The sequence below is a fragment of the Helianthus annuus genome, chromosome 12 (genome assembly GCF_002127325.2).
Source record: "Helianthus annuus cultivar XRQ/B chromosome 12, HanXRQr2.0-SUNRISE, whole genome shotgun sequence".
Taxonomy (NCBI): Eukaryota; Viridiplantae; Streptophyta; class Magnoliopsida; order Asterales; family Asteraceae; genus Helianthus; species Helianthus annuus.
The window spans coordinates 12,480,135-12,500,260 of record NC_035444.2 but is presented as its reverse complement, the minus strand read 5'-3'; the positions used below and the strand labels follow the sequence as shown (position 1 = coordinate 12,500,260).

At 36.5% G+C, this 20,126-nt stretch overlaps 2 protein-coding genes across 2 annotated transcripts; both read right to left on the bottom strand.

The window, feature by feature from the left end:
* Positions 1-8,396: 8,396 nt before the first annotated feature.
* LOC110894114 (NADPH-dependent aldehyde reductase 1, chloroplastic) lies at positions 8,397-10,795 on the bottom strand. The gene is made up of 4 exons (XM_022141288.2): positions 10,434-10,795; positions 9,233-9,609; positions 8,682-9,037; positions 8,397-8,611 (listed from the first exon to the last, which is right to left on the bottom strand). Exons 1-4 carry the CDS (start codon positions 10,554-10,556, stop codon positions 8,589-8,591), a joined length of 879 nt encoding a protein of 292 aa, XP_021996980.1. The 5' UTR covers positions 10,557-10,795; the 3' UTR covers positions 8,397-8,588.
* Positions 10,796-14,143: 3,348 nt separating this feature from the next.
* Positions 14,144-15,824, bottom strand: LOC110894115 (peroxiredoxin-2F, mitochondrial). The gene is made up of 5 exons (XM_022141289.2): positions 15,473-15,824; positions 15,341-15,370; positions 14,804-14,962; positions 14,594-14,688; positions 14,144-14,430 (listed from the first exon to the last, which is right to left on the bottom strand). Exons 1-5 carry the CDS (start codon positions 15,674-15,676, stop codon positions 14,325-14,327), a joined length of 594 nt encoding a protein of 197 aa, XP_021996981.1. The 5' UTR covers positions 15,677-15,824; the 3' UTR covers positions 14,144-14,324.
* Positions 15,825-20,126: the final 4,302 nt, after the last annotated feature.

Below are 20,126 nucleotides of genomic sequence, written 5' to 3'. Positions count from 1 at the left end.
CGGTGCGGCTGACACCGCACCATACGGGCATTTTCGTCACGACAAGGGATGCAGGCAAGACGACGATGCGGCTAGCACCGCATCTCGCGTATTCCTTGATCACAAGTAGGAGACGCGGTAACTTCAGATGTTACCGCACGTAGCGATGCGGCTTGCACCGCATCCTATGCACTCAAGCAAGTGGGACTGACACCACAGTGCAAGTGGCACCAATGGCAGTTACCTGTCAGAGCTACGTAAGCAATGGACTGACGTGGCGTAACCTCCACAGCCGACAAGCCTGACACACCTGAAAAGGTGCAACACGTCGTCAGTCCATCCATCATCATCCTCCTTCACTCCTCGGCTATAAATACCAACCCCAAACCAGGTTTGAGGTATCTCTTCACAACTCTCTCACTACTACTACTATCTTACTTTGCTTCCCAAGCAAACTACTGATTCTCACGCCGGAGAGTGGTAACAAGGAGCACCCCCCACCCCATCCTCCTTGTTACGAGTCACGGCTTGTTTCCTTGTGCAGGAGATCAACCACCGGTGATCCAGCCAGCGATCCTCGAGAGGAAGGGATTAACCCTTCTTGACGAGACCAGTGTGTTAACCCTGCCCGGTTAACCATTGTTTCATCAGGCGCGAAGAAGGAAGAAGGCGCAAGTCACTCTAAGGCACAAGCATCTCAAGATCGCGGTAAGTTCATATGAGCTTTACTTACTTTAAATGTAGATTTATGAATAGTAGTATTTGGTACTATGGAATTGTTGTAAATATTCATAACAGGTCAAATGATGTAAGTATATTGAAAGGTATGGTATGTAACGATTCATTGCGAATGAGTCGGAAGTGATATGTTGGATGTTTCCGAATGGAAGTAAGGATGTTAATAAGGTAACATGTCATGTTAATAGATCGAACAATGATAGGTAATTAAAGGATTTTAAATTGCTATGTGTTATGAACTGATAATGTTGTTGTTATGAATGATAGGTAAATCCCTTGCTTGATTGCGGCGCACCCAGACTGAACACACACACGTAAAGTCGACCTTATACGCTTCCGGTCCAAGTTGTTTATTTTGATGGGTTAACTTACCACTTTGTGTAGTAAACGTTAATTAGTAAGTGTCTAGTTTGTTAGTAAGAAGTTTGGATACTAAACTTTTGTGTAGTATGTACAAAATGTTCGTGGCGAACCTTATGTGGTCTTAACTTTTGTTATGTTGGAAAGTGTCGTAGTAGTAATTATAATGGTATTGTTAAAACAGGGAGAAAAGTACTTAATACGAACGAGTCATGTCAAAATTTTGTAAAATTGTAAGAGTTTTATGTTGTTGGTCGAAGGAGTAAAAATTGTGGTATTACATTATATTAACACGTAAATAAAAAATAAAGACATAAAACTCGATTAAAAAGTATTTAGAAATTTAAGGGATTGTAAGAGTCAATAATTAAAGGTTAAAAGTAAAAAAAAAACTAAAACGACGAAAAAACAAAACAAAGAAAAGAAAAAAAGGTTAAAAGAAAAAAATCAAAACCACATAAAGGCAAAAAAAAACAAAAAAAAAAACATTGTAGCACTGTAGCAGTGCTACAGTGATTTGAAGTTGTAATTTAATATATATAGTAAAGTAATAGTAATGTGTTAAACGGGTTAGTCCATCAACTCGACCAGGTTGATCCGAACCCGACCCGTTAACCTAAACGAGTTCAACCTGAAACTGACTCGAGCCCGTTTAGACTAAACCTAAACCCGCGAATTTCGTTTTAGGTTCGTGTCGGGTTTTCGGGTCGTGTTAGAAATTCACACCCCTAGTTATAGATCATCATCATACTTAGTAAATCCCACCAATAGCAAAGCTAAGGTAAGGTTTGATGAGGGTAAGAAGTAGATAGTCTTACCTCTACCCCGCAGGAATAGAGAGGGTGCTTCCAGTGAGAACCACGGCTCGATAGTAATTTTGTATAAAGACTTGGACATAAGACACATAGCACTCAACAATAAAAACAAAAGCCGGTTAGTGCATATACCCTTTTGTCTTTCGGCTATCAACGCCACCACATAATTCATGACTAACCATCTGCCGCTTTTAACGTTATTTTCACGAAATTAATAAAATATCGTTAATTTCATTCTAATGTTATTTTATCAATTTCGTGAAAATAATGTTAAAAGCGGCAGATGGTTAGTCATGAATTATGTGGTGGCGTTAATAGCCGAAAGACAAAAGGGTATATGCACTACTTTGGGTTTTGATATATTTTTATTGTATGAATTTGTTTCGGGTTGTTCCAAATCTCATTGTTTTGAGCCACCTTGAAAACTATCTCGATTCGAGGGGAAAGCAACCCGCGGACGTTGATGATTACATTTCTTGATAACGATGAAGACGACGACGATGACATGATAGTTTTTCACGTTTTATGCAATTTTAAGATGTTATTGCGCGAATTGAATGAATAACTTACAAGTAATGTTAGTATGCTTATATAATTATTGTTTTTATGTAGCTTGTTTGTGCGTTGCTGAAAACTTGAAATCGTCAGGTTTTGTGTATTCGTAAAAACCGAAAAATATTGTAAAAGCAGCAAAAAAACGACTAATAGTCATTAAGTAATAGCGACGAAAATATTTAGCGACGAAGTGTCGCCACTAAAGGTGTAACAGCAATACCGGCGACACGTACCTTTAGTGGCGACAAGGGTCAATAGCGTCCAAGCAATAGCGGCGCTGCTATAGCCACTTCAACTGATGGTTTTTAAGTAATAGCGACGACAACCTTTCGACGCCTTATTAGCGACGAAGTGTCGCCGCTAAAGGTGTTAGCGCAATAGCAGCGACATGTACCTTTTGCAGCGACGACATGTCGTTAGCTATAGCGGCGACAAATAGTGGTGTAGCAAATATAGGGTTTATAGAGCCTCTTCAAACAGGCTCTGTGTAGCAAATACAGGATTGAGCTCCCGTTTTGAGTTGTAACAGGGTTTGGTTTAAATCCTACTTTATTTCCTGTTGAGTATCACGGTTACTGTTCAATTTAATATTAATATTGGTTCTAATATAACAGTTCTAATTCATTTGTTTTGTGCTACATGTTTTCTTTCTGGGCTTATTGGGCTGCTGGTGAGATTTGAACGACTGGGCTAACAAGGTTGATGGGCTGCATCTGGGCTGGAGCCGGGTTGTTACAACAACCTAGATATCTCTCAACTGGGTGATATAAAGGACTTCTCTTCTCAGCATTTTTTTCATAACACATATTTGAGATATTTTAGTTTGTCCAGAAGTCTCTCTTTTCAATTACGACTAGGGTTTCACTATAAAGGTCTTGATTCCTATCGAATCAAGACTTATAGTTTAGATCTGTATTAGTTCGTGTGAGATTATCTCTTTGATAATCTCTGTGAGTTGAGTGTAGTGATCAATTTCTGGTGTATCATCTGTTTCCTTCAGAATATCTTGTTTTTTTGGGTAATAAAATTAGGTTTGGGTATTCTGCTGTTGTTATTCTTGATACCTGTTAATTTTCACATGGTATCAGAGCTATGCATTTAGCCCTACAGGTTAAAAATAAATGGGGTTTTATTGATAAAACGTGTGTAAAATCTGAGAATAATGATGTATTAGCTAGACAATGGGATAGATGCAATTCTATAGTACTTACTTGGATTTTAAATTCTATAAGTGAAGATTTGTACATGGGTCAAGTGTTTTCTAAACTAGCTAGTGATGTGTGGACAGACCTAAAAGAAACTTATAACAAGATAGATGGGTCTGTTGTTTTTGATTTGTATCAAAAAATTAATAGTTTTACTCAGAATGGTATGAGTGTCTCTGATTATTATCACAAATTGAATGTAATGTGGAGACAATTAGATCAAATCTTGCAACTGCCTGCTTGCACTTGTGATGCTGCTAAGGATTTCAATAATTTCAACCACATGATTAAACTAATGCAATTTCTAATGGGTTTAGATGGGGTGTACCAAAGTGTTAGGACTAGCTTGTTAATAAAAGAAACATTACCTACTGTTAAGGAAGCGTTTGCTGTGGTTTCTAGGGAAGAATCCCATAGAAACTCCAGTAACAGTAGTAGAAAAGGACAGACTATGTCATTTGTTTCAAAAATAACTCAACCAGTTGAATTTAAGAAAAATAATAGAGTTTCAAGTCAAAACTTAAAGTGTTCTAACTGTAATAAGATAGGTCACACTGTAGATAAATGCTTTGAGATTATTGGCTATCCGTCTTGGATGAAACCTCCAAGAAGTAGTCAAGGAAAGAAGGCAGTTGCAAGTAATAATAGTACTGTTGAGTCTTCTGATAACTCTGTTAATGTTTTGACTAGTGAACAAATTGCAAGGCTTCTTAGTCTATTAGGTGATAAACCTAGTGGGCCTCCACAAAGCTGTATTGTTTCAGGTAGTGGTCTGTTTTGTGCTAGTCTCTTTTCTAAACCTGTGTTTTGTTTTGGTAGTGAGTCTAGCTGTGAACAAAGGGTTGGTTGAATTGTTGATTTAGGAGCAAATCAACACATGATTAAAGATGAGAAGTGTTTAACTGATTTTATAGATGTTTCTGAGTTTAAAATTACTGTTAAACATCCCAATGGTACAAATGCTTTAGTAACAAAGATTGGTTCTGTAAAACTGGGTAATAATGTGGTTCTTAAAGATGTGTTTGTAGTTCCTGAATACAACATAAATCTTATCTCTGTTCATAAGTTAGCTAGAGATAACAAGTTGCGGATTGTTTTTGATGAACACAAGTGTTATATTCAGGATTTGTTAACCAGGAGAGTCCTAATGACTGGTAGTCAATTGGATGGGTTGTACTTTTGTGGCAGTTCGTGCATTTCTGATAAGGTGTGTTATAGTTCTAGTAGTTCTAATGGTCTTTGGCATGCTAGGCTAGGTCATCCATCTGATCAATCGATTAAAGTGTTTAAGGATAAACTGACTTTAGGAACTCCTGATTCTAGTATCCCTTGTGAAGTTTGTCAGAAAGCCAAACAGCACAGGGAGCCATTCCCTTTGACTAATCACATGTCTAGAAACTTAGGGGACCTTGTACATTTGGATGTATGGGGTCCTTATAAGGTTTCTAGCAGAGAAGGACATAAATACTTCTTAACGATAGTTGATGATTACTCAAGAGCAGTGTGGGTATGTTTAATGAAGTCTAAACATGAAGTATTTGAAAATATTGTTGATTTTGTAAATGTGGTTAAAACCCAGTTTAAAAAGGATATCAAATGTTTCAGATCTGATAATGGCACTGAGTTTATTAATAACCAAATGAATATGTTTTGTAAACAAAAAGGTATTGTTCATCAGACGTCTTGTACATACTCACCTCAACAGAATGGAATAGTTGAAAGGAAGCATAGACATTTATTGAATGTTGCTAGGGCATTGTTATTTCAGAGTTATTTACCTGTTAGGTTTTGGTCTGAATGTGTGTTAACGGCTGCATATTTGATTAATAGGACTCCTTCTTCGGTGATAGGAGGCAAGACTCCTTATGAGATGGTATATGGGTTTGAACCTTTTCTTGGTCATTTAAGAATGTTTGGATGCCTGTGTTTCTATACAATATTAAATGAAAATGATAAGTTTAGTAGTAGAGCTGAAAATGTATTTTTGTTGGTTATTCTAATGAAAAAAAAGGTTACAAAGTTTATAGTTTGGATCATAAAACTACGTATTTTTCCAGAGATGTAAAGTTTTTTGAAAATGTGTTTCCTTTTAAAGATAAAGATATTTTAAGACAGGTTGATGAAAATATTTTTCCTGAAATAACCAACTTAAATTTTTTTGACATGTATGAGAACACAGACATACTTCATTCGGCTGCACCCGATGATGAAGGAAAGGAACTTCAAGAAGCAGGGACGTGGGGGTCTCAACAATCAGAGCAAAGTTCTTCCGACACTGTAGGCATGGCTGAGAAACAGCAGCCCAGTGTTAGTGAACATAGGTCTGATGAGGTTGAGCACATGACACCTGCTTGTGAAGAACAATCCAGTTCTGAGGGTATATGTAATACAGATGTAAGTGACCAAACACCTCTCAGAAGGTCTAGTCGAACCACCTCTTTACCTAGGAGTCTTAGTGACTACATAGTTGGGGGGGAAAGTCAAGTATGGTCTAGAAAGAGTAGTGAATTACTCTAATTTGTCAGTAGAACATAAAAGTTTTGTTGCTGTTCTAGATAAGTGTCATGAGCCTAAAAACTTTAGTGAAGCTTGTGATGATCCAAATTGGATATCTGCTATGAATGAAGAAATTGAGGAAATTGAGGCTCTTCATAGGAATGATACTTGGGATCTTGTGGAATTACCTCCTGGTAGATCTGTTGTAGGATGTAAATGGATATATAAAATAAAGTATAAATCGAGTGGCGAGATAGAGAGATTTAAAGCTAGGCTTGTGGCCAAAGGTTATAGTCAAAAGCAAGGAATTGACTTTGATGAAACTTTTTCACCAGTGGTGAAATTGGTCACTGTTAGATGTATAATTTCTATAGCTGTTGAAAATGATTGGAAATTGTTTCAGCTAGATGTGAATAACGCATTTCTTTATGGTCAATTGCATGAAGATGTTTATATGGCATTACCTGATGGCTATTTTTCTAAGGATGAAAAAAGAGTATGTAAACTTAAAAAGTCATTATATGGATTAAAACAAGCACCTCGAATGTGGAACGAGAAATTGGTGAATGTGTTGTGTGAGTTAGGCTTTGTTCAAAGTAAATGTGATTATTCTTTCTTTTCCAAAGTTAGTCAAGGTGTTATTGTTTCCTTGCTTGTATATGTTGATGATATTGTCGTTACGGGGAATTCTATTCAAGAAATAGAATTGGTCAAACAAAGACTTAAATCAAAATTTTTAATTAAGGACCTAGGAGAATTGAAATATTTCTTTGGAATAGAAGTGGTTAGGTCTAATAAAGGTGTGTGTTTGTCACAACGGAAATACTGTTTAGAGTTATTGGCCGAGTATGGCATGAGTGGATGCAAACCAGTCAATAATCCTATTGAACAGAATAGTGTTGTTACAAATTTGTGCAAAATGAATAGTGATGTTGTTGATAGTGTAACTGGGTATCAAAAGTTAGTTGGCAAGTTAATCTATCTTGCTTATACTAGGCCAGACATATCATACAGTGTTCACTACTTGAGTCAATACATGCATAGTCCAACCCACGGTCATTTAAAGATTGCTTTTAGACTGTTGAGATACCTGAAACAGTCTCCTGGAAAAGGAGTTTTATTTAGTAAAGGGTCGGATTTTAAATTGTCAGCATATGCAGACTCAGACTGGGCAAAATGCCTTGAGTCTCGAAGGTCTGTTACTGGGTTTTGTGTATTTTTGGGAAACTCATTAGTTTCCTGGAAAAGCAAAAAAACAGGCTATTGTATCTAGATCTTCAGCGGAAGCTGAATATAGGTCTATGTGTACAGCAGCTTGTGAGATCGTTTGGTTGAAAAATCTTTTGCATGAATTAGATATTTCGGTTGAGTTACCTGTGTATTTACACTGTGATAACAATGCTGCTTTATCCATAGCTGTAAATCCAGTCTTTCATGACCGAACGAAACATTTTGAAATCGATTTATTTTTCCTAAGAGATTTGATTTCGAAAGGTGTTATAAAAGCTGTTGGGATCCAGTCTGAGAAACAGTTAGCTGATTTAATGACAAAGGGGCTCTTAATTGGTCAACATAACGAGTTATGCTCTAAAATAGGTATGTATAATCCGTTTGGATATTAAATTGAGGCGAGGTGTTGAATATCACGGTTAGTGTTCAATTTAATATTAATATTAATATTGGTTCTAATAAACAGTTCTAATTCATTTGTTTTGTGCTACATGTTTTCTTTCTGGGCTTATTGGGCTGCTGGTGAGATTTGAACGACTGGGCTAACAAGGTTGATGGGCTGCATCTGGGCTGGAGCCGGGTTGTTACAACAACCCAGATATCTCTCAACTGGGTGATATGAAGGACTTCTCTTCTCAGCATTTTTTTCATAACACATATTTGAGATATTTTAGTTTGTCCAGAAGTCTCTCTTTTCAACTACGACTAGGGTTTCACTGTAAAGGTCTTGATTCCTATCGAATCAAGACTTATAGTTTAGATCTGTATTAGTTCGTGTGAGATTATCTCTTTGATAATCTCTGTGAGTTGAGTGTAGTGATCAATTTCTGGTGTATCATCTGTTTCCTTCAGAATATCTTGTTTTTTTTGGGTAATAAAATTAGGTTTGGGTATTCTGCGGTTGTTATTCTTGATACCTGTTAATTTTCACATTTCCCTTCGGTATAAATGGTCTTTTGTTTGTTCCAAACATAATTAACGATGTTTTGGCCTAGAATACTAAACATTGATGCAGCCGTAACCGTTCCACTTCCTCCCAAGTGTTTTTTTGGATCTAATATTACCACTTGATAACTTCGGTCCACAAACTTTTTTCACCAAAAAACCAAACATTCCAAACACTGTTTTATTCTTATATATTGCATCATAGTAACTACACATATCTAGATAACTTCACTTCCAAAGCTTGCTAACCACATAAACATCAACTTCAAGCATTCACAATCATCCCACCTGCAAAACAAACGAGTCACCAACCCAAACATACCCTACAAAATATTCTATAACAATAACAAAACCATACCATTAGGATGGAGAACTTGGCCGGTAAAGTACGAGGAGTCCTCGGATGCCAGGAACACATACGAAGGCGCGATCTCATAAGGCTGTCCGGCTCTGTTCATCGGACACTCCGACCCGAATTTCGACGTCTTCTCTTCGTTAAACGAAGATGGTATCAGCGGTGTCCACACCGGACCAGGCGCCACTCCGTTAACTCGAATGTTCTTTTGTGCCAGTTGTAGTGCTAGACCTCTAGTGAACGCCACAATGGCTCCCTTTGTTGAGGTGTAGTCGAGCAATGTAGCATTCCCTTTGTAGGCGTTAACCGACGTCGTGTTGATGATGCTGCTTCCTTCTTTCATGTGTTTCAGTGCATGCCTGCATGTACCCAATAAAACATGTGTTCACTTTCCAAGGAAAAAATGTGTTTTTTGCGACATTAAATTTGTCACTAAGTTGTCCACCATCAGGAAAAATAAGATTTTATATATAAAAATCAAACAAATTCTAAGGAAAATAAGATATTATATATATAAAAATCCAACAAATTCTAATGAAAAAGTGTGCGTTTACCTTGTCAAGAAAAAGTAGGAGTAAATATTGGTTCGAAACACCCTATCAAGCCATTTTTCATCGATTTCTTCGACGGTCTTACACGTATACTGCTCAGCCGCGTTGTTTATCAAGACATCAATACGACCAAATTTTCCAACGACTTCATCCACAACCGACTTGCAATTGGCATCATACCCTAAGTCGGTTGCTATCGCAATCGGGTCTTTCGAATCTTTGGTCTTTGCTTCCTTAATTATCTTAATGGTGTCTGTAGCATCTTTGTCTTCTTGACCCTTAACGTAGGTAAGGGCAATAGTTGCTCCTTCTTTAGCAAAGCAATAGCAAATTGCCCTACCGATTCCGGAATCTCCTCCGGTCACTAGTGCCACCTTACCCTAAATAATATATACATTATACCACCACATCAAATATATTAACAATAGTATAATTCTTCGAAAATGATAAAACAATAATTAAAAATAATTAAAAATAATAATTTATTCGTCCAAAATGATGAGTAGGGAACAGAAAAGTTGAAAACAAGTTAAAACTTTTGTCGGAAATGCATTTCCAACGAGAAACTCATTATAAATGTGTTGGAATACATGTCGGAAACCATTGACCTGCCCGACGCGTTTCCAACTCATTTCCGACAAAACGGTATTTATAGGAAAATTGCTTGTAGGAAAATGCGTTGGAAACGCGTCAGAAACATGTTAATGGTATGTTTCTAACGCATTTCCAACAAAAATGGTATTTATAGGAGATTAAGAAAATGGTTTTTCCTGTAAATACCGTTTTGTCGGAAATGCATCGGAAGTCTGTCAGTGATTTCATAGCTTGTAGAAAATTGTTTTGGTTTCCAATGCATTTCGGAAACAGGTCAATGGTTTCCTACGCATTTCCAACAAAAATGGTACTGATAAGAAAGTAAGAAATTGGTTTTTCCTATAAAGACCGCTGTTTAGTTGGAAATTCGTTGGAAATGCATCGGAAGTCTGTCAGTGGTTTCAAAGCTTGTAGAAAATTGGTTTGGTTTCCGATGCATTTCGGAAACAGGTCAATGGTTTCCAACACTTTCAAAATGGCATTTATAGGAAAGTGAGAAAATGGTTTTTTCCTATAAATACCGTTTTGTTGTAAATTCGTTGGAAATGATTGTCCACAAACATCCGAGTCAATGAAAAAATCGGTTAAAACGAGAAAAAGAAGAAATTACTCTGAGTTTATCAGCTGGTTTGTAATTAGGGTTCATGTACTGAGGGATAGGGTCCATGACATGTTCTTTTCCCGGTTGTCGGTCTTGTTTTTGAGGTGGAAACTGCTGATCGCCGCTCGACATTGTTGCAAACAAAATGTGATGAAAAATTGATGGAGTGAATGGGGTTGTGAGATGGGATTTATAGGGTGAGATGTGACACGTGGCAGGCTTAACTTTGAATATGGTGGATGTGAAGACTAAGTTGCTATGATCATGAAGTGGGGTATAGGTGTCACTCTCTGTGTTGTACGTGTCAGAAGATGGTGTAGCTTCATGCAACTATATATCATGTTAATGTTATCTTTGGAGTATATGGTAGTAGGATTTGTATAGATGCTGTTATGTATAGGAGATTGAAAGAAATGAATTGCCTAAAACGAACGTGAAGCCTTGTTTTTGTTAGGATACGACACGTGTACATCTTTGGGCTACGTGACACTACACGTGTACAATTTTTTTGATGGTAACTAAACACCGGCAATGTGGATATGTCTAGGCGTAGTGCCGGCCGATGTTATGGGGAAACCGATGACGGTCGTACAAATGTTACGGTAGAAGAAAATGTTGGTAACTAGTATTTTTGATCGGTGTTTTATAGCTGTGTACTGTTAAGCCGAATAAAAAGTAATTGTAAAAGTGATGAATTACGCGCGTATGTTATGGCGTGTTAGTTTACAAAAATTAGATCGAAAAAGTAAAACATAGAAAATAATAACTAAGTCAGCTTAGGACTTATGAGTTTCGATGGAGTTGTTAAATCGTAAAAAAATAGATGTAAAAACGTTGAACCACACACGCGTGTCGCAGCGTGTTGACTCGCAAAATTTAGAACGAATCGTAAAATGATAAATTTGTAAAAGATGTAAAGTATACGAGACCAAAGTTGAAGGTGGAAAAGTGTTGGGGTTAAAAATAGAAAATGTTTGTGACAAATATGTAAAAGATGAAAACTATAGGGTGAAAAATGTAAAAGATGAAATTTATAGGATTATGTAAAAAATCAAAAGGGTTAAAAGTGTAAACGATGAAAAGTTAAAAGAAAAGAAAAAGGAATTGTATTTTTGTGAGTGAATAAATTTTTGTAAATTAATATAGAGTAACTTTATGAAATTAACTTTAAGCAAATTACTAAGAGAACATTTTAAAAATTGAACAAAACCCGATCTATATGTGAAAAAGGTCGTTGATTAACATTAACAAGAGAAGTGATTTGTTTGTATGGAATGGGATCAAATACAAACACTTAAGTTTGTAAGAACCATAAGAACCAATACATAATTGACAAGTGTCCATCAATAAAAAATTAGTTTAGGGGTAATTTAGACTTTTTGACCATATTTATTTATAACTAATTAAAAATAATTATAAAAAATATAATCAGCACAACACTATATAATTAGCACAACATCATTAATCGTTCTTCATTATCAGCACATCGTCCTCGAATCGTTCTCCATTATCAACATAAACGACATTAGCACAACATCTTCAATCGTTCTCCATTATCAGCACACCAGATGTGCTGATTATATCTACTTTTGGTGTTTGTTTGTATTATTTTGTAATTAACACATAATCAGCACCTTATTAGCACAAATATAAAACACCTTTTGTTAACTTTTTTTAAAAAACACTTTTATAAATACAAAAAGGTATAGCAATATGGTACTCATATTAAAGATAAAAAAATACTTGATTTTATGGTATATATTTTTAAAAAAAATAATGAAGTATATAAAAGTTATTTTAGTTTAAAAAACCTTGGTGGAATTTGTATTTAATAGAAAATGGTCAAATGACTAGCAATTTTACAAAATTACCCCTAATTTGTTAGTAGTAATTTTTAATTATAAGAGTTTTATTTATAATCAATATCAACCCTTGATTTAAATTAACAATGGTTCAGATCTGTTCTTACGGTTCTTATAATTAGCACTGTTTGTACAGGATCTCAACCCTTGTAATATTTGTAGAGCTAATTACCAAAATAGCCAAGAATTTTTTTGACTTACCAAAATGGCCATTTGATGCCTCCTTGGAGCAGGGCATCACGGATTCAAATGTGCGGGATGCCTCTTTCAAGACCTCTCATGCGTCTTTAAATATGGAAGTGACACGTGTCTCAATGATTAGGTAGACTCCTCCAATGTCTCAGGCAGACTCTTCCAATGCCTCAGGCAGACTCATCCAATGCCTCAAGCAGACTCATCCAATGTCTCAGGCATGAGTTAAAATTTTATGTGGGACCTACCACCCACTTAATCTTCACCACCGCCGCCACCACCACATATTCTTAATTCATCAGGTCACACATATCATCCATTCAGAATAACAAATTATTACTTATTCATATTTTGCATTTTCTTAGCTATTTGATGCTCACCGCATATTCTTAATTAACAAATTCATCAGCTAAAAAAAATGCAGAATTTGTTAATTCATCAGGTCACCCATATCAGGTCACCATTGAACCTGCATTAAAGCCACTGCAAATTCTTAATTCATCAGGTCACCCACTTCATTTACCTACTTTATTAACTAGTACAAAGCTCGTCATCAAATGCAAGGTCGTATGCTTATAGTTCACGGTCTGTCTCCCTGTTCATTCGTTGACCGATTAAAAACGCCGACAACAATGACTCGCTATCCGTTCGTTTTTCTGACGGAAAGAGAAAGAAACAGAGTCGTCGGTTCGTTTTTCCGGCAACAGAGAGAGAAAGAATCAGAGCTTGCTTCTAGTGTTGCCGGTTCGATGGCGGTTTGATGGGGAAGAGAGCGACATTGAGAGAAAGAAACAGAGCCGTATCATCATTTTCCCGCCATCGATGGCGGTTCGTTTTGCAGGTTCGATGGCGGTTTGATGCTCACCATCACTGTGCTTATGTTGATGATGTGGTTTTGTTGCTTGGAGTTCGGTGGACGGCCAGAGCAGCAGCGGTAGGGGGTTGGGTGCTCGGGGTGACCTGATGACAGAAAGACAAGGGAACCATCCCATCTGTGGCGGTGGTGGTGAAGATGAAGTGGGTGGTAGGTCCCACATAAAATTTTAACTCATGCCTGAGGCGTTGAATGAGTCTGCCTGAGTCATTGGATGAGTCTCCCTGAGGCATTGGAAGAGTCTGCCTGAGGCATTGGAGAAGTCTACCTAATCATTAAGACACGTGTCACTTCCATATTTAAAGACGCATGAGGGGTCTTGAAAGAGGCAACCCGCACATTTGAATCCATGATGCCCTGCTCCAAGGAGGCATCAAATGACCATTTTGATAACTCAAAGAAATTCTTGGCTATTTTGATAATTTTCTCATATTTGTAAGTGGTGATGTGATTCTTACTAAAATTAGGAAGAACTTGTATAGGTAGTCTCCAGTGTGACTATGGATTAAAACTTGGTGAGCACTTGTATGAGTAATTAGGGAGAAGTAACTAACTAGTGATCGCTAGCAAGTTTAGTGAGACAGATGAGTAAGGGAGAAGCAACTAGTGAGCGCTATCGAGTTTAGCGAAACAATGATCCCTACACCATTTATGTCACCAACTTAGCAACACGTTGTACCATTGATCTTTACCGACTTGAAGAGACGATTATGATAAAGAGAGTGTCGTGATGGATACGAAGTGGTAGATCAAACAAAATTGTGACATTTAAAGTTTATCCACGACTGTAGTTTAGTTTCAAAGTTGCATTTTCTTATCAACGTCCATGGTATATCAAACAAAATAACAAGACCAGATAAGAGTAGCCAAAAGTATCATCAGGGGGAAGGGATGATGATTGTCAATTTACTTCCCCATAAGTTACAAACATAGTTTGAACCAATTATTCATTACTTTCCTCGCAGTACTGTTCTATATCTGCCCCAAGATTACCTCACCTCCGGAAACCTTAAAGTCAGAAGGAACATTCTCGACGTTCAGAACCTTAACCTTGCCGTCCTCCACAAATGCCGACCATCTGGGAAAAATATGTCACAGAATAATCCACCGATGAGCATAACAAGATTAATTAAATAAATTATTACATTATCAAAAGGTTTTAAAGTACAGATATTCACTAGTTGTTGAATGACTCTGAAGTTAAATATTACGATACAGAAACGTGCAAATTAGAGTGATACCTAGTTGAGCGATGTCCAAGCAATGCAGCACTGAGATCTAAGTCCAGCTCCAAGCTCTTGTGAAATTTACCATCAAAGTCTCCGTAGAATTCAATCTGCATGGTACGAACATGAAACAACATTAAATGTCACTATCTAGATGAAAAGATTGACTGAAGATCACATGTAAATTTTCATTTGAATAAAAAAAAGGCATGAGGAGCAACTTACAGCATCTTTAGCTTCAAGCTTATCAGCCCAGCCATTCATGGTGTATGGATCATTAACCGACACACAGATAACCGAATCAACACCTTTAGCCTTGAACTTGTCGATGTTTTTCTTGTAACTTGGAACATGCTGACTTGTACAAACTCCCGTGAATGCACCCTAAAATTCCCACAGCCGAGATTATTTACGAGAGACGGTTATAGAGGATGGATAATGTTGTAGCCACATAATCCTGTTCTATTTTGTGTATTATGCCATCAAATCCTTGTATATAATTCAAGTAAATAACAAGTTTGCTCTAAAGCAATTCAAAAATAAAGGAATTCAAATTGCAACTAACAAACAACAATCATCATCCTAACACTGCTTGAAATCATCCAACTTTAAAGGACAAATAATTAGCAGTTTTTCAGGTCTCCATCCATCAAAATTACCCAAAAATTATCAACACTATCAAATTAAACTAGAAATGAAATGAAAGCACAATACTAAATGATAAAACAACACAAATGGTACAGTATACAAGAACAAACTTACAGGAAGCCCAAATATGACGACCTTTTTACCCTGAAAAAAACATACAAAAACAGAACATTCAATAACCTGATAAAACCCTAAAACAATTCAACAACCACAAAAGCAACTGCAACAAAAAAAAAAGAAACAGACCTTGAAAATTTCAGAGAGAGGAGTGGTGGAGAACTGAGACGAGACACCTTCGTCCCAGGTTCGAGCCTTCTGGAGCGAAACATTGGGAGCGGCTGCAACGAGATCGCTGCCGACTGAAACGGAAGCAAACTGCCGCCATGATTGACCGATTCTGGTGGCCATTGACTTCATTGTTGACGATCGTTTCAACGCTGCGTACGCCATTGTTGCCGGTGATTACTGCTCCACACAATGCCGTAGAACAAGGTAGAAGAGGGTTTTGGTGGTTAGATGAATGTAGGGTCGATATTGGATGTGGAGACTATTGGGCTTTGAAGAGACCTGGGTTGTAATGCGTCTAGGCCCAGCCCATTTTACAACCCCTCTTTTTTAAGAACATTCGGTTACAGATGCTTTCTGTGAGCTGGGATCTCGTTAACAAAAAACGACTCGTTTTTAAGTGAACCCGTTTTCATTAAAACCTGTTATGACCATGACCGGAACCCAATTTTGGTCGGATATCGTTTTTTTTTAGCAGCCAACAGAGTAAATCCCGAAAACTCTCGGGACACCCACTGGACCAAACGAAGTACTCCGAAAATTAACCCGGTCCACCACCAATTCCGGGAAAAACCCGGTAACCTACCTGCCCGTAGACATGACAGTAAAATTACCGGTAAACCCCGTTTGGCTCAAAGATCGAACCCAGATTTCTCTGGGTCTCCTATCATTGCACACCAATGCCTCACTCTGTACCAAATAGGAGTAACCCGAGTCCACCACCAATTGGTCATATATCATTTTAATGATATGTTTCTCAACCTAGCCCGGTCCACCTGTTTTGGCTTAATAAAATATTTACAGATGTTATGAGTATATTTAACAATGTTTTAAAATCCGGTTTTTATACCGTATCGGATTTGGCTTAGAAACAGTTTAACCGGGTGTATCGGGTGGTTCAACTGGGTGTATCGGGAAGTTTAACCGATTCTACCGGACGATTCAACCGGTACAACCGGCCAAATTGCTCCGATTTTTAAAACATTGATATTTAATTGATACTAGTGTTACTAAATCTGCGCGTTGCGCGGTGGGTATCAGTTCGTATAACTACGATACTGACACTTGTTATAGCAACCGATAGAGAAAAAATTTCATGGTATGACCAAAAACATACAAACACGGCGGGAATTTAATCGGTATCGGTTTGTTTTGTTAAGCCACCTACACTCGTTACAGCAACTCAACAAACATGGCGGGAATTTGATCGGTATCGGTTTATTTTGTTAAGCCACCTACACTCGTTACAGCAACCCATAAAGGGAAAAAAAATCTTGATATGATCAGAAAATACTGACACGTGAATTACATCGATAAAAAACAAACGCAAGTTACATAGAATATATAAAAGAAGCACATAACACATAAAAAACCACTAAATAACACGTATAAAAACCTTTAAAACAAATATATAGTTACTATTCATTAAGTTTTTCTTTTAGTAGTATACAATACAATGAGCAAGGCTATAAAACTGGTAAACTAAATTTTTTAAAAGATTTGAATTATTTTAGAGAATCAATATTAGTTTTTAGGCAAAGTCATATCTTTCGGCCTTAACTTCATAAATTAAAATTATTTATCTTTCCCCTTTTAGCTTCATTAAATAGAGGCTCTTTAACAACTTTGTGTTAGAGCCACTAAGAGTCATAGCAGATTAAGAGATGGCATTTGAATCGGTCGACATCTTTATAAAACTTACCCATCAAGAAGCTCCTTAATACATTAAAGAGGTGTCTTTTAAGTGAACAAAACACATTCTACTAATGATCAATTCAGAGATAATCTCTTAATGAAATCATTAACAGACTACCAAACAACCCCTTAGTTTTATGATCCCTACTATTTACTAGTTTGCATTGTTAAAGTCTTTTGTGATGGATTAAGTTGCCAATTAATTATATATTATATATAACTTATATATGATTTACAAACCATAATGAATAGTGGCACACAGGTTGCGTAGTGTCGTTTTCCGATAGGACCACCTTGGCACGCGACATGGTGTGACTGGACCAAAAAATCAAAAGTTTATTTATATTTAATCGTGTTTTAAACATATATTCTTTTATGGATTTTTTAGATGAATCGACAAAGAACAATACAAATCATATGAATAGTGGCACATAGGTTGCGTAATGTCGTTTTCCAATTGGACCACCTAGACACGTGGCATGGCGCGATGGGACCAGAAAATCAAAAGTTTATTTATATTTAATCATGTTTTAAAAATATATTCTTTTATAAAAATTTTAGATGAATCGACAAAGAACAATACAAACCATAATGAATAGTGGCACACGGGTTGCGTAATGTCGTTTTCCGATTGGACCACCTAGACACATGGCAAGGCGTGATTGTACTAGAATATCAAAAGTTTATTTATATTTAATCATGTTTTAAACATATACATTTTTATCAATTTTTTAGATGAATCGACAAAGAACAAATTTGTACAAAAATAGTGACTAAACCGTGATGGTTTTTGGTCGCTTAGTTTACGGTGGGTTTTTTACATAGCAGTAGGAGTTACATATCTAATTCGTCTTAAAATATATTGCTAGTTTTGCAGCATGTCTTCTCGCTAAATTAACAACTGGTTTTAGTCTTTGTAAGTACCCAGTTTTTGTAGGTTCTTTCCGTCTCACCGTTAAAGGTGTGATTTTGTATGTTCTTGTGTGTTTAACCTTTAATTAATGGGTTGTTAAATTACAAGTATAGTTTCTACTTGACTACTTCAGCCATGAGGCCTGGATCAATTGGTTTGGAAGGAAACACCCAATGGCCTTTCATTACAGAGGTTCTAGGTTGAATTTAGCATGTCAGGTGTTTGTTGATATGCTTCAATGAGGTTCTAGGTTGAATATAAATGGGTTGTGTTCTGGTTCAACCCGACAAGCTCAACACCCCAGTCCTGTTTATCACATCTTTGGTATTTTATGGGACCAAAAAAAAAAGAAAATGCTAACTCGAATATTTATTTCACTTATTTGTGATAATCTTGAGCAGGAGTCGAGTACATTAAAAATGAACAATATTCATGACGGGACATAGCATGGCGAGGCGACACAATGTGTATAGGAACGTATGTCGAAGGCGTCAAGGCCTTTGAGCTAATACCACCCTTAACTATTTCAATTGAGCCTTCAAAACCTTATATCGAGCCGCTTAGGTCATGGGTCTTTCCCCCAAAAGCCGAAAAGTTGCAAAACACTGAGATGGCATTGTTGTTGTTGCGGTTCAGGAACTTCAGTGTTTCCCGCCAGCTGTTTCAAATGAATGTCCAAAAAATTGTAATAACTTCCTTTAGTTTGCAGGAAAAGGCATTGCAAGTTTATAGAAATGTTTGAACAGAGCAAGGTAATTTTTGAAATACCTTTTTCCATAACAACTAAATACATACAATGTCTATATTTAAATCACCTTAACCCAAAAATAAACCACTAATAAAAATGATCGTATGTGTTTTACATATCATAATAAAACTAAAGTCTTAATTTAAACATATTTAACTTGAGAAATGTAGATCATGTGCCATGATATGTACATGTAAGAACCAATAGGCTATTTTATTTTCAGTAGATAGAACAAGATGTATAGTTCGTTAGATATTAACAAATTCACATTATTATATTAATATTTTTTTACGAAATAAAGATCTTTATTACGTCTTACTAAAATGGATTACCAACTGGTCTCACTATAAGACCATGTATAGTGGGGCGTTTTTAAAAAAAAAAATTCACAAAAAACGCCTAAAAACGCTCAACACCCATTATATAGGGCGTTTTTTTTTTTTTTTTAATTTCAAAAAAAGCCCCCTTGGCGTGGTTTAAAGCACGCCCAACATCATTCTCCTTGTCCAATCATCTTTGATCTCCTTTATTGTTAACCAATAAGATTTTTAGGTATTTTTTCTTTATTTTATTTAATGCCCCAATAACGCCCCATCCCCACTACACCCATTTTAGAAAACGCCTAATAATGCCCCTTTGCTGACTGGACCGCCACATGACGTAAAATGCCCTAGGGTGGGGGCATTATTTTCCCCTACCACTACACATAGTCTAATATGATAATTATTACCACCCATGTCTTGCAAATTATCACCACCCTTATCTTACAATTAGGATGGCTATGATGTGTTGTACTTCTTCACGAGTCATAACTCCTAACTCTTCCAAGTAAGCATGTTTGATTTTGTACCTTTTCCACATAGAAAAACATAAAAAGTTAATTTCACCGTTAGTCCCTGTGGTTTATGGAAAGTAACAATATCAGTTACTAATAGTTTAAAGTTACATTCTGTGGTTTTAACTTTTCATGTTATAACAACCTGAGGTGTTAACACTAACTTTTGTTAACTTTTCTATTAAAAAGGAGTGAAATTACTAAAATACCCTTTTGCAACTACAAGGACCATGTATGTAATTAACTTTATTTTAATCAAGGGACCATTTGTGTAATTACTCTACAGTACTCATACCTCTTTTTTTTTACTTATCTATGTTCAGAACTATTATTCCGAAAGTCAAAAACACCACTCAATCGATCACCACCTTATTACTAATATAAATGGCCCATGTAGTTATAAAAGGGTATTTTAGTAATTTCA